Here is a 14771-nt window from a genome sequence, read left to right on the forward strand (position 1 = left end):
CAAGATCGATCCGCCCATAGTGAGAGTGAGACACTTGCTGTTTGTCACGGGAGGAGCGTCTCTCATTCATTCAAGCGCCTCACTCATATATCACTCACGTTGAGTCCGTCAGCCGAACTGGCCGAGGGGATTTCTTCATGGAGTAGACTTGCAAACTTTCAAGCTGTTTTTACGATGCGAAGGAGATGTGAACGAATTTGAACTTCGTAGAACAACGACGTCACGTGCTTCTGTGCTTTTTTATTAGACACTTAAGAAAAGATTTCGGAGGATTTCATTATGTTTTTCCACTTACGACATGACTAGATCATGGTCGCTGGAGATACACAAAGTCTTAAAGGAAGAAGGCTGCCTGTTATCTCGACAAAAGCATCATCTCAGAAACATGAGGTATTGTCTCCTATTGAACTTCGCCAAAGTGATTCTGTTTTGGACATTAGCTGATGCTCAGGTAAGACTTTAGGTCTACATGACTTCTGTTTGTTTTTTTCTTTTGTGGGGGCACTTGGGGTAGTCCAGGTTCACTTGGTACCTTAGGCGTCTTTATGTTGCGTCTCGATTTGCCTGAAAATGAGCACCTGTAGGCTATGTGAGATTTCGAACACAACATTTCATACAAACGCCTTATTTGTGCTGTGTGTGTGTGTGTGTGTGTGTTTTCATCAATTCTGTAATCCCCATGTCTATTATCAGCCTCTGAGACGTGAAATACAACAGTAGAGGTGTTGATGAAAGCTTTGGATGTTTCACAGCCATTTTCCTCTCTCCTAAACTATAAAGAGTTGCTACTGCATGCACTGTAAAATCAAAACATTTTTTATTCTTTTTCTAAATTGGTATTAGTCAGCAAGTCAATTAGTTTATTTGTCATTCATCATGTTATTTAACATGACTGAATTGACCATATTGGGTGGAAATAGACCTTTATGGTAACAATTGCTCATGTGAGTAAGGAATAATATGCATTCATGTTTTTTTTAGCATTCCATTATATGTTGTTGACGGATTGTTCACTTTTTGTTCTGTCATTGGTGGTCATTGATCTACCTGTGCTGGTGAAATGACATAAAACTTGAGTGGCTTGTGCTTTTGTTCATGCGTTAATAAACCAAATAAATTGTTTGCAGGAAACAGAAATCATCCAGCAAAACAATACACAATATCATACAAACCTGGTTATGCATATGTTGCCACTTTCTTCACAACAGCAAAAAATTATGCTCATTCATGGACTGTATAACCTTACAATTCTGTAATAAGCAGCAAATCGCAGTTAAACTGGGAATGCTTTGTGAGATTTATTTTTTCATGAGGGTCAGCTTGCAGGTTTGAGTCGTGTGCTGCATGTTAATTGTTACTTTCATATACCTAAAACTTATTCCCACTGCATTGTCAGCAAGTTACTATAACAAATTAGTAAATCATGAATGCATGAGTAAATGTGCTTGTCCTGTGAGAATCATCTAAAAATGTGCTACATGTGGCACATCTAAATTTATTACATCTAATTCAGAGGTTCTGATCCTTTTGAAATGCCTCCTTTTGAAATTTCATATTGAAATGTTACAATATTTTTTGTGTATTTCTGCTGTAATTATGACAAATCTGCTTGTGTCAGTCTTTTTTATTTACAGAAACTGGGGCTCTGGATCAATCTCAGAATGTTTTTCATACATACATTCATACATTTTTCATAAATGTTTTGCTACGTTTGGAATCTGTTAGGTATTTTGAATTGGACAAGCATATTTGCCCATCTGACTGGAACACTGTCAGTAGTCTCACAGTGTCGCCTGATGATGTCAAGAGTGCTGCATGACTATTATTAATTTTTATTACCACCGGAGAGTGCACTTGCATATACTTCATTAAGCTGCCATAGGATATACGAACGTAGTCATGTATAATTCCCCACACATTGAGTCACATTGAGCCCAAATGATTAAAAGTCTTCCACTATAATTTTTATGCTAATTTCAGTCATAATATCTGTGCAGTATTTAAAGTAGTAGATATGAAGGAAGTGGTGGACGAGATACTTTAGAAATTGCTTAGAAAAGTTTGGAGTAGTGTTATCGTGGTCATCTCCAGTGTTGGTGGTAACGCATTACAAGTCAAGTTACATAATCTGATTACTTTTTTTGGAAATAATGAGTAAAGAAATGCATTACTTTTAAATTTACAAAAAACAAAATTGAGTTACTTTTTTCAAATAAGTATTTGTTTTCTCATTGATTGACTGACACCTCTCCTGTCCCCATGTTGAGAGAAATCGGGAGTAAGAGGCAAATGTGTTGTGTTCACTCTGTAAACATGAAGGTTATTGTAGTTCTGGATTGTGAATTTAGATGTAACCTAAAAATGTATGACAATCCAATCCAAGTGAACAGGCTGCACTTCCTCACAGCCAGTTTTGCTTTCATGCATTTCAAATTAAATACGACATCTACCTTGACTAATGTCAATTCCAAATGTATTTATTGCAAAGAATTAGAAGGTAAGACATTCATAAATGTATTTATATTCAGTACCACCCCCCCCCCCCCCCCCGTTATTTTTCATAATAAATTACATGCTGCATTTTAATATCCTCCTGAACAAAGCCCAATTTACAGCTTTCAAAACTGTACATGTATCTGTACTTTGCATGACTGAGAAAATGTCTTTAATTAAGGCAGAATATCAGGCAGAAATGACAGATCCAATACCCTTCTGATACACTTTTACACTAATTGAAAACGTTTCTTTCATCATTACAGATAGTGAATCTTTTAATTTCTTTCATTTCTTCAGGGTATTTAGAAGTTAAACTCTTCACACTCCCTCGCAGACTCAATAAGAAACCAGAAATGAGACAGAGAGAGAATATCACCACTAACCCTTTGATAATCACACCAACACACACACTCAGTTTTACATAATGCACCATTCTTTTGAAAAATAAAGGAAATTAAACTTTAAACTTAATTAAACTTAAAATTCTGCCATCATTTACTCTCATGTCGTTCTAAACCTTATGACTTTTTTTCCCTCCATGGAACATATAAGGAATATATATATATTTTTAAATCTCGAAGGGTCAGAGCTTTTCTTTTCCATACTAAAAGTGTAGTAAAAGTGAAAGGTAATGACAAAAATGCATAATACGATAACTTTGAGAGAGGAACAGTGAATCAATACATTTTGCATCATTGATCCCAAATGTGTCTTGATGGGCCATGCTTGAAATACACTTTATTTGGTAACACTCTATTTTACAGTGTCCTTGTTACATATGTTACATGTTATTTATTATAGTAAAGTAATAACAGTAATAACCTCATAGTAAGTACAGGTTGTTAATTAATATTACTCAGTACATATATAATTACACTGTAACAATGACATCTTAAAATAAAGTGTAACCCTTTATCTCAATGAGAGTTAGTTGACATGTAGTTGCAAAGTTTAAAATGTCTAAAGTGGACCAACTAAATAAAGTGTTACAGAAAATACAAATGACATTTGTAAATGACATCCTCACACAAAAAATCTGATGGCTTCAGAAGATTTAGTATATAATGGAGAAACAAAATGAGCCCTTTTTTGGACAGGCTGGTGAAGATGGTGAGATTACAGCTGAAGAACAGGTACAGATGCTACTGGATGCAAAGCTGCAGTGCCTACTGAAGGTCTCCACAGACTACCCAGCAGGTAGGCACTGTTCCCGCTGAACGTTTTTTTACCCAGTTTTAAATTTATGAAAATTAGCCCATGATTTACTCACCCTCAAGCCAACCTAGGTGTATATGGCTTTCTTCTTTCAGACGAATACAATCTGAGTTATATTATAAAATATCCTGGCTCTACCAAATGTTATAATGGCAGTGAATTGCAACCAACAGATTGAAGCTCAAAAACATGCATCCATCCATTATGTAAGAACTCCAAACAGCTCCTGTGGGTTAATAAAGGCCTTCTGAAGCAAAACGATGAGTTTGTGTAAGAAAAATATTCATATTTAACACGGTACAAAGTAAAATTCTAGCTTCCGGATAAACAAACAATAACTTGAAAGTAGAAAGTCATATACACCTATAGGATGACTTGAGGGTGAGTAAATCATGGGTTAATTTTCATTTGAAAGTGAACTACTCCTTTAAGTCAGCATGAAATGGCATAAGTTGCGATAGTCTTTTTTTCCACCCTATTGTGACGTACTGTATATCTGAGTGAAACTTTTTTTCCCTATTGTGACTTATATCTAAGTTAAACTTTTAATCCATATTGTGACGTATATCTGAGTGAAACGGCTCTACAAACAAGAAAAAATATAGGGCGGGACTTGATTTTGTTCATTGGGAATTGATAGGATGGTTGTTGTTTGCTATTGCTGTGAGTAAGCTTCAGTAAACACGTCATCAGAGAATATATGTTGTTGGAAATCATTTTGACTAAAGATTACGTGGGGACATGAATTTAAACAAAATAATGACGTGCACTAATAAATAGTTTACTGCAATATTCCATAAAAAAAAACAAGAATTGTCAATTTTGATGTTAGGGTGACTTTAAGTGGCCTTTTCAGTTCTCCACATTAATGTTGTTGTGCACCACACAATTTCACCTAGAAATAGTAACAAATTAAACAAAAGAATGACCATTATCACTTCTGCCAAAACATGTTGTATGAGTTGTTGAGTCAGCTCACTCACTTAAATGAAGCATGAAAAGGTAAATGAAATAAACTGAATCAGACAGCTAATTAGACTCCTTCAAGACATTTGTTAGGCGAAACTCACTGCACAGTTTGCTGTTTCATTTGGCTTCATTATTAACACAGGTGAAAAGGCAGAACATGTGAAGAGGAAAAAACAAGCTCTGTTGGAGATGACTCATTGTAAAATGGCCTTCCTGGCCATTTTATCGTAGTGACCTGGCAACTCAATAATACAACTTGGCTCACTCCCATTTCCCTTTCATGTTAACGTCGTGGGTTATAGTGTTTTACGTAATTCGGGGAGAAAAAAGCAATTATGTTATGTAGAAGGAAATGGTGTGCAAAGGATGTGGGTGCAGCATATTTAGTTTTCAACTGGCATGCGAGAAGTTGATTACAGCCAATTTTCAGTAGGAGAAGTGTTTAGCAAATTGCGATTTTATATTGTTCTTTTGGTTCCTGAACTTACTTTTGCCAACAAAAGTCAACATAAAATCAAACTGACCTTATATACTTAATATAGTCTGGTACAATTCATTGGTTTACAGTTTTCTAAAGAGAGGGACAAATTAAAATCTATCTTTTAATTTATGCCATTTTGAGTGGAAGTACATTATTTTTAACATGATTAAACAGTAAACTAGGATTTCTTTTCTTTTTTTTTTGGCATGAATAAAGACCTTTGTTGTTAATAATAATGTTTTAACATGCTCCTCATCCTTCCAAGTTTCAAAGCTGTCATCTCTTTCATTAAATTATATTAGCTTAATGTACGGTCAAATTTACAGTTGTTTTCTTAGGTGAAAAATTTCAGTAGGAATTTTTGCATCATTTCAATAAGAATCCATGCGATCATTAATTTCGTTTGAGGGCGAAATATTTCCCAAAGCATATTTCGGAACGTTGGCCATGTCAGTACACTGACCAAGAGAAAGCTGCTTGGTTTGAAAGTGACTTTTGTGTGAGCTGTGCTTTATACTGTTCATTGCTACACTATTGACAATAGACCTTTTTTGGCAATTAAATTTTGCTAATGTGATCCCAGCTTTATACTGTAACAACAGCACAAAATAAATAAATAAATAAATACACAAGTTTGAAAATACCAGAGAAATTAAGTCCAGTCCTACATCGTTTCCTGTTTCACTTGGAAATGTCACATTAAAGTAGAATGGATAGTAAATCAGTGTTTCATGACTAGCACAAGACTTGAAAGCACTTCAATGGTCTAATGTTTTCAAACTTAAAGCTTCATTGCTTCTGTGGTCTGATGTTATAAGAAATCTGTGGTTGCTGGACTGACTCTGTTGAATCCACCGGTGATTTATTGAACGTCTTTACTCATCAACTGTCTGGCGTTAATTGCATTGTTTTTCTTCAGCATGTTTTTATTTCAACAGAAAGCATTACAGTCATTCTTACGGTTATAAATTGTATAATTGTTTTAGCAAAAAATATAAGTACATTGACCAAGTTCAGAATTTACAATTTAATTAAACACACATACATACTTATTATACACGCATACATAATTTCTTGGACAAGCACACTTGTTGCCTCTTCATGATGTGTCAGTGTGGGTTACCCCGTGGGCGCTCATGTTAGGTCATGCCAGTTGGATATAATCCAATATCCACACAACACAAAACATCACCCATAGGTATTTAGTTGATACCATGAGTGATATTTCTTACAGATTTTTTTTTTTTTAATGGAAAGCATATATAATTTATTTGGTGACAGTAAAGGATGTATGACTGTGTTACAGATCATTTCATGTTTATATATGTGAAAATGTCTTACTTTAATGGTTTGGAAAGAATGAAAATGTGCAAGACTTTCATACGGTATCACGTTATGGTGCAAGATTGGATAATTTCACTGGTCATATCTGAACTGACATCAGTGAATTGACATTTCTGCTCTGAAACTGTTCTATTCTCAGTTGGTGTATGTGTCCCAGAGTGGGATGGTCTGGTCTGTTGGCCGCAAGGCTTCCCTGGAGCTCTGACCAAGACCCTCTGCCCAACTTACATCTATGACTTCAACCATGCAGGTTTGAAACATTTTTCTCTCTCTCTGCTTCGTTTTTTTTTTTGTAGTTACGAATGTCGTGCATTGCTGTTTGAGTCGTGTGTGCTGAAGTTAAAGATGAGTGCTTTACTACCGCGTTAATTACCTTAACCAAGCACATCCTATACAAGATAAATAAATCAGATATATAAATATAATCAAAATAAACATAATATTACAACTTAAAATTGCACAAAACAAAAGGCAGCGAATGCACAAAAGAACTAATAGTCATGAAGGTGTATCCATGTGCTTATCATGTAACAACGTGCTGAAACATGGGTGTACAAATAATACACAACATTCTTTTACAATAGTGTTTTCATTATAATTTTATGTAGCCTATATGACAGATTTCCGCTGCATATGACCAAAAAAATCAAGTTGTTCCAAATCTGTATGAATTTCTGTCTTTTGCTGAACACAAAAGAAGATATTTTGTAGAATATGGGTAACCAAACCGTTGAGGGGCTCCATTGACTTCCTTAGTATGAAAAAACAGATCATGGGCCCCATTGACTTCCATAGTATTTCTTTTCCACGCTATGGAAGTCAGTGGAGCTCATGAACTGTTTGGTTACCGACATTCTAATATACTATCATTTACCACTGTTTTAAATTTTTATTGGTGTATAATGTGTACTGTTTCGCATACTGTTTAAATAATAATAATAATAATAATAATAATAATAATAATAATAGGCAGCATACATAACATAGCCAGTAAAGTCTTTGTCAATCTTTCAGGACATGCCTACAGGAGGTGTGACTCTAATGGTTCCTGGGTGCTTGCAGAGAGTTCAAACAAGACCTGGGTGAACTACACCGAGTGCATCAAATCCCCAGAGCCCAACAAAAAGAGAGTAAGCTACATTACCATCAGTTGTCTTCAATGGACCGAGATCACTTTATAGGTGGCTTGACGCACCACCTCTTTGACCCCACAGCAGGTCTTTTTTGAACGGCTGCACATCATGTACACAGTAGGCTATGCAGTTTCCTTCAGCTCTCTTCTAGTGGCCATCTTTATTATTGGATACTTTAGGTAAGTAACTGACTGACTGTGTGTGTTTGTACTTCATCTCATAAACTGCATGAAAAACAGTTGAACCGATGCTTTAAATAGGTTTTTTTTTTATACCTAATACTGTATTTCTATTTCTATCAGACTGTTATTGCACAAATGTGAATCAGTAGCCTGACAAGCCAGACCCACATCAAGATGTTGGGTCTGGGAACACACTATTGGCAGGGCTCAATCCGAGGGGCGGGATTAACGGTTGTCTTTCAGATTCCCTCTGCACGCAATAGGATAGCGCTACAACCAACCAGAGTGATTTCCCACCAGCGGAGCTAGTTGATAGATTAAACTTTTCGGCAAAACTCCGAACACAATGTAACATTGCAAAACTATGCTGGACAGTGCTAGCTTGCAGCTACACTTTTGATGATGAATGTAGTGTGATCTGGGAAATGCATTTTTTTTCCCTCGGTCTTGCTTTAGCTTGATTGTTTATATGCATGATGACATAGAGATTATTATACAGGTAGATTATTATCTACCTCCATTATAATCCTTTTCATTCATTTATTTGTTGCCATTTCCAGTGTATTACAGTTTTTCTCCATTGGTTTGGCTCATTTCTTAAAACAGAAATTACATTCTCAAAACTCTAAGATCATTTTTACAGTCTTACAGTTCAGCACAACACTATAGCTCACTTGCAAAAGCTCTCCCAAAACTGTTCACTCATGCTTCAAAACTAAATTTGTTTCCCATATAAAGAGTCAGTGCCACGAAAATGGCAAAGATCCTTCTCAATTGCTTTGGCTCATTTCTTGAAACAGACCGGACGTTCTCAACACTCTTGGTGCTTTTGCCAAAATAACGTGGATTGTTCGGCACAACACCATGGTTCACCTGCAAAAGTTCATACCTCTCCCAAACCAGTTCACTCATGTGTCAAAACTAAATTCCCTTCTCATTTAAACAGTCAGTGCCCCCAAAATGCTTTGTCCCTTTGGCATTGTGTAAGCACTGCAAGTCAAAATGTTTAGATGTTTTGTCACTATGGCAGAGGACCATTGAAATATCCCTCATGTACACCTTTCAGTCTTAGCCCAGTCCTTCATTGACAATGGTTACTGTACTGTTTTTTGTCTAGCTAACAGAATACAATTGTGTATAAAACTGAAAAAAAGAAATAGGATTTTAGGGTAAGAGTAGCCTCCAAGGTTTGACATCACACATTGCACTCATACTGCCAAGGAAATTGTAACCATTATCATTCACACACATAAAGTAACTTCCATACATCAGAGTAAAAAGAAAATGTATACAGCATAATATACTGTAATATAAACACACAAACAAAAAACAATGAAAATGAAATGCAGCCTACAGTGCTGTAAATAAAGCTGGAGTTTCACAACTAACAGTTCTTCACTGGTCGCTGCCCTCACCCTCCCTTTCCTGGCCACCGTTCTCACCCTCCTGGCCATCCACACGCTGCTGTCTGTCTGGCCACAGATTCTCGTCCACATCACAGCATATATTCTCCCTTGCGATGCAACGAGGGAAGAAACGGCGTGCATGTCGCAACCATCCCCTACACTGATCTCCTGTAATATCCTCAAACACAGCGTCCATTGCATGGAGCAGGGACCTCTGATCTTGAGCCCGATGCTCATACACTCTCCACCTCCAAGCGGAGAAATACTCCTCAATAGGATTGAGGAAAGGAGAGTAAGGTGGTAGGAACACCATGACCATCCTTGAATGAGTAGTGAACCAGGCCCTGATGAGCAGGCCACGGTGGAAATTCACATTGTCCCATACAATGACATATTGTGGTAGGTGAGGCCCTACGAGGTCTCTCTCATTTTCAGGGATCAAATCAAAATGAAGGCGGCCCAAGAAGATGAGGAGCTTCTGTGTATTGTATGGGCCAAGACTGGGGATGTGAGTGGCCACACCATTCTCAGATATGGCAGCACACATAGTTATATTGCACCCTCGCTGGCCTGGGACATCCAACGTGGCCCGGTGGCCAATAATATTATATGGTATATTATATATATATATATATATATATATATATATATATATATATATATATATATACTTAATATGTACTTATGTAATATATATGTACTTAATCATTTGCAAAGATGTACTGAGACATTGAGACATGTACTTAGACATTTGCAATTTGATGAAATGAATGAGAAATTCAATTCTGTTGTGAACAATTGCCAAGTGGTTCGGAGGTTTGTCCATGTTGTTTTGAGAATGTCATTTCTGTTTCAAGAAATGAGCCAAACCAATGGAGAAAAACTGTTAGACCAGTGTTGTAATAAAGTATCTCTCAGTGTGCAGTTTTCACAGAATTGCATCAGGATCAGGTCTTTCTGGGAAACAGAAGGTTCAATATATAGTGATAGAGTGTAGTATATAGTGATATATAGCCCCTGTCACTATATATATATATATATATATATATATATATATATATATATATATATATATATATATATATATACTGTATATATATATATATATAGACAGCAACGTTATTGCCACTTTCAAGGCCCAGAAAGATAGTAAAGATTAAAAAGATTAAAATCTATTTTAAAAAGATTAAAATAGTCCATGTGACTACAGTAGTTCAACCTTAATGTTATGAAGCGACGAAAATACTTTTTGTGTGAAAAAAAAAAATGTATTCAACAATTTCTTCTCTTCCGCTGTTCACGTGAGCACCACGATGCATGCGTTTGATGCTGACGCAGGAGCCGGTCAATGCTAAGCCAGCGTTCTGACGAAGAACATGGAAGCACCGCACTGTGTTTACAACATGACCTGTGTCAGAGACTGATATGGAAAAGAAGAAATTGTTGAATAAAGCCGTTATTTTAGTTTGGTGCGCACAATAAGTATTCTCGTCGCTTCATAACATTAAAGGATTAGTTCACTTTCAAAAAATGTTTTGCTGATAATTTACTCACCCCGATGTCATCCAAGATATCCATGTCTTTCTTTCTTCAGTCGAAAAGAAATGAAGGTTTTTGAGGAAAAAATTCCAGGATTTTTCTACACAGAATGGACATCAATAAGGCAACCAACTATACCAATGTTCAAAGAAGGTTCAAATGTCCGTCTCAGTGCAGCTTCAAAGTCTCTACACGATCCCACGTGATGACACAACGAGCATTTGTGGTTAAAAAGTATCTGTGTTTTTTTTAGAAAATGACCGATCGTTTCGCTAGATAAGACCCTTATTTCTTGGCTGGGATCGTGTAGAGACTTTGAAGCTGCATTGAGACGGACATTTGAACCTTCTTTGAACATTGGTATAGTTGATTGCAATTGAAGTCCATTCGGTGTAGAAAAAATCCTGTAATGTTTTCCTCAAAAAACTTTTCTTTTCGACTGAAGAAAGACATGGATATCTTGGATGACATCGGGGTAAATTATCAGCAAAATTTTTTTTGAAAGTGAACTAATCCTTTAAGGTTGAACCACTGTACTAGTCATATGGACAATTAGGACGAAGGTCTTACGGGTTTGGAATGACATGAGGGTGAGTAATTAATGACAGAAATTTAATTTTTGGGTGAACTAACCCTTTGATGTAAACTTTCCTTTTCCTCATTTCCCTGAATGCACATTAGCTCTGAGGTCTACCATATTTTCTATTCTCTGCCCTAACAAACCTCATATGTATTTCTGTGTGTCCTCAGACGTCTCCACTGCACTAGGAACTACATTCACATGCACCTGTTTGTTTCCTTCATGCTGCGTGCCGTCAGCATCTTTGTGAAGGATCACGTGGTGCACACTGGTACCGGGCTGCAGGAATTTGACGCTGTGCTCATGAATAACTTCACTAATGCTGTGGATGTGGCACCAGTGGACACTTCACAGTATGTGAGTCAAACGCTATCTGACTCTTTCATGCATCATGAGTATTTTAGTAAATATTTATCAAGTAACTCATGTGGCTAGGTTTTAGATTATGTAATCAATATTTATATTATATTAGGGCTGGGTGATATTGTTTAAAATTATATTTTATGTTATTAAATTTAAATTATATTTAAAATTATATATAGTTTCAGATTTTATTCTAATATTAATTTATAAGTAACCCTGAATATTCATTTAACCTTTTCACATATTCCATGAGCTGTGACAAATTTGAATATAGATGGATGGATGGATGGATGGATGGATAGATAGATAGGACTCTTCTAAATGATCTGCTGTCTGTTCCAGGTACATACTGTAAGTATCATGCTGTGTGCAAAATGTGCCATTTGAATTAGTAACTCTTGAATGACCAGAAGCATAAATCATTGTAGAATGTAATCCATAACAGCTTGAACACTGCACAGAGGCACAGTGAAGTGTTAAACAAGCCTAGTAGAGCGGAAATTGAAAGGGGTCAAGTTGAGTCTGAATGAAATGACATCTTAGTGAGGTTTGACTTCGATTCTGATTATGGTGGAGAATACATATTTTAATGCTAGTGCAAGGTTGTGACCTGTCTTGACTGAATTTTTTGGAAGAAATGCCAATGCTAGAAGTATGTAATTGGATTGCAAGAATCTGTAATTGCTCAGTCTCATCCTGTGCAGTGTGTCATACTCCAAATAGAGGACTTTTGTTTTATTCTATCTCCAATCTCCACCTCATACACAACATGTCTGAGTGTTTTATTATACTCTACGCCCACCACATGGCCAGCCTCAACAATCCATGCAAAGAGGTTAAAAAAACTCACTTGTCCCCATTTGCTGTCTTTTGGGTGGGAAATGATTATTCATTCCCACCTACGCTCAGACTCGAACTGTATCCCATTGCGGGCAATACTGGAGACTCAATGACTGCGCCCTCAGCTTTTTCTTCAAACAGCTGCATTGCAGGAGATAAGTACGATGGAGGCAACATCTGAGGGAGGATTTTGCGACCAGTTGTTTAGCATCCATTGTTTACAACATAAGCGTTGCAGCTACTCTGTCTTCAGAGATTAAAAGGCACAACTGCTTTGCTTTGATCCATTTTGTTGTATGTGTTGTGTTTCTATAGGTCAGTGAGCCAAAATGCTCACATCAATATGTGGCTATTACTCTGGCAAATTTCTCATTTAAAGGAACATGCAGGAAATTTCCTGCCCTTCCATTTTCTTTATTGGACCAGTATGGCAGTAGAACCAATTATTGTCAAAGATTTGCTCTGTATAGATGAATATCAGATGATGTCACCAACGTCTCCTCACTGACGTCACTCACTTCTAAAACTTGTCTGCCGCCATCTTGAGTACCTGATTCACGTCAGTCGCAAAGGAACTAGCTAGCTATGCCTTCAATATGTTGTGCGGTGGGGTGCAACAACAAAAAAAGAGACCCCAAAAGCCTTTTACAGGCTACCTCAGGACGAAAAAAGACGCCGTAATTTGCGGGTGGAACATGTCCCCACCACGTTTGAAACATCTCGCGGTCTGAATGTACCAATACAAATAAACAAAACATCTCCAGTTAACTAGCAGAGCATTCATTTCGTTTGTTTGTTAAATAAGAGGCGATCTAGCGCTGAGATGTGTTGTTTCTGAAATCAAGTGATCAAAGTGCCCGTTGCCGCTGCGATCAGTGGTGCTGATACTGTGTTTGTTTGTGGCTAGCGCACAGTCTTCACTCGGACGTGCGCTTCAATGTGGAGAGACTTTACAAAATTAATTACAAAAGATACAATTTTTGTATCTTACAATTTTTGTGCACACAAACGTGTCCCTGCCTGATATACAACCACTGATAAACATAATCGGTTTTGATAAGAAAAAAACAACAACTATATGAGTGTGGATTAGAACCCAGAACCTCTGACACGTTTGGCAAAATTTCTGCCCCTGGACTATTTAAATAGCAGCGGACAGAGGCTGGAAGTACGCATCTGGTATCGCATAGGGATCACACCCTAACAATATTATTTTTTGAAAGTAGCTTTTCTTTTCATGTCAGTCGAGGTGCGAAATGTTGTCTTTTGTAGCCATTTACTGTATCCGTACGAAGCTGTAAATAGTAGCAAGCTAGCTAGTTAATGCTTGTCAGTACCAGTACTCGGTAGGTTCTCAAGATGGCGGCAATCAACTGGAAAAAGAGCGGATGATGTAAGAGGTCACGTGACTGATATTCATGTATATATGCTTTCTGCATCATATCAAGGATCTTTGTGAGGACTTCTCAAAGTAAACACCAGGCTCACATTTGGGTTTTCATATTTTTTCAGGCCAGCTTTATTTAGGTATGCAAGGCATAATAATAATAATAATAATATTTATTATTATTATTATTATTATTGGCAGTACTGACTCGTCGTGCTTGCATTTTTACTTGTAAGAATTACATTAGAGAGCTCAATTCAATTCTTACTTGGAACAATTACAGTTAGAGAGCTCTCTACTTTAATTCTTACTTGTAAAAATGCAATTACGATGAATAAAGCTGGGTACGTTTCAAGCTAAACTGCTTGCCATACTAGTCGAATAGTCTCGCACATCGCTATTCAAGCTAATGTGTATGCTTGGTACAAAATTATGATACTGTATTGTGGGAGGATTTAGAGTGACTCATATAGTCTTTGGATATTGCATTATCATTTTATAATTTCAGTTATTTTTGTCATTTATTTGTCTTGACTTAACTCTGTATGACCAAGGTTAATATGATTATTTTCAACCCATTTTGCCTTTCTCAGTAGTGTGTGAACTGAAGGAATGGCTGCACTTGTAGCATTCAGTATTTTCCATTATTAATAATAATTGGAATCTGCGTCATACAACAAGAATAGAAGTCAATTTACTTCTAAACCAAATTGGACAGTAGTTTTTTTGTGATGTAAGATGATGATATCAAGAGATCTGAAGAGAGTTACACAGTCAATAGTGCTGTTTCAGTAAAACATTTTTAGGACATTTTAAAAGACAGAACAAAAGTTTCA

General features: G+C 36.6%; 1 protein-coding gene across 1 annotated transcript in view; it reads left to right on the top strand.

Moving 5' to 3' along the window:
* Positions 1–250: 250 nt before the first annotated feature.
* pth2ra (parathyroid hormone 2 receptor a) overlaps positions 251–14771 on the top strand; it is a 49183-nt gene continuing 34662 nt past the window's right edge. Inside the window, exons 1-6 of the mRNA XM_079882458.1 lie at positions 251–451; positions 3594–3693; positions 6645–6755; positions 7520–7635; positions 7720–7817; positions 11516–11702. Of these exons, the coding sequence (XP_079738584.1) occupies positions 299–451; positions 3594–3693; positions 6645–6755; positions 7520–7635; positions 7720–7817; positions 11516–11702 (765 nt within the window). The 5' untranslated portion in view covers positions 251–298. The remainder of the gene's footprint in view (positions 452–3593; positions 3694–6644; positions 6756–7519; positions 7636–7719; positions 7818–11515; positions 11703–14771) is intronic.

The sequence above is a fragment of the Squalius cephalus genome (assembly GCF_949319135.1).
Source record: "Squalius cephalus genome assembly, chromosome: 9".
Lineage (NCBI taxonomy): Eukaryota > Metazoa > Chordata > Actinopteri > Cypriniformes > Leuciscidae > Squalius > Squalius cephalus.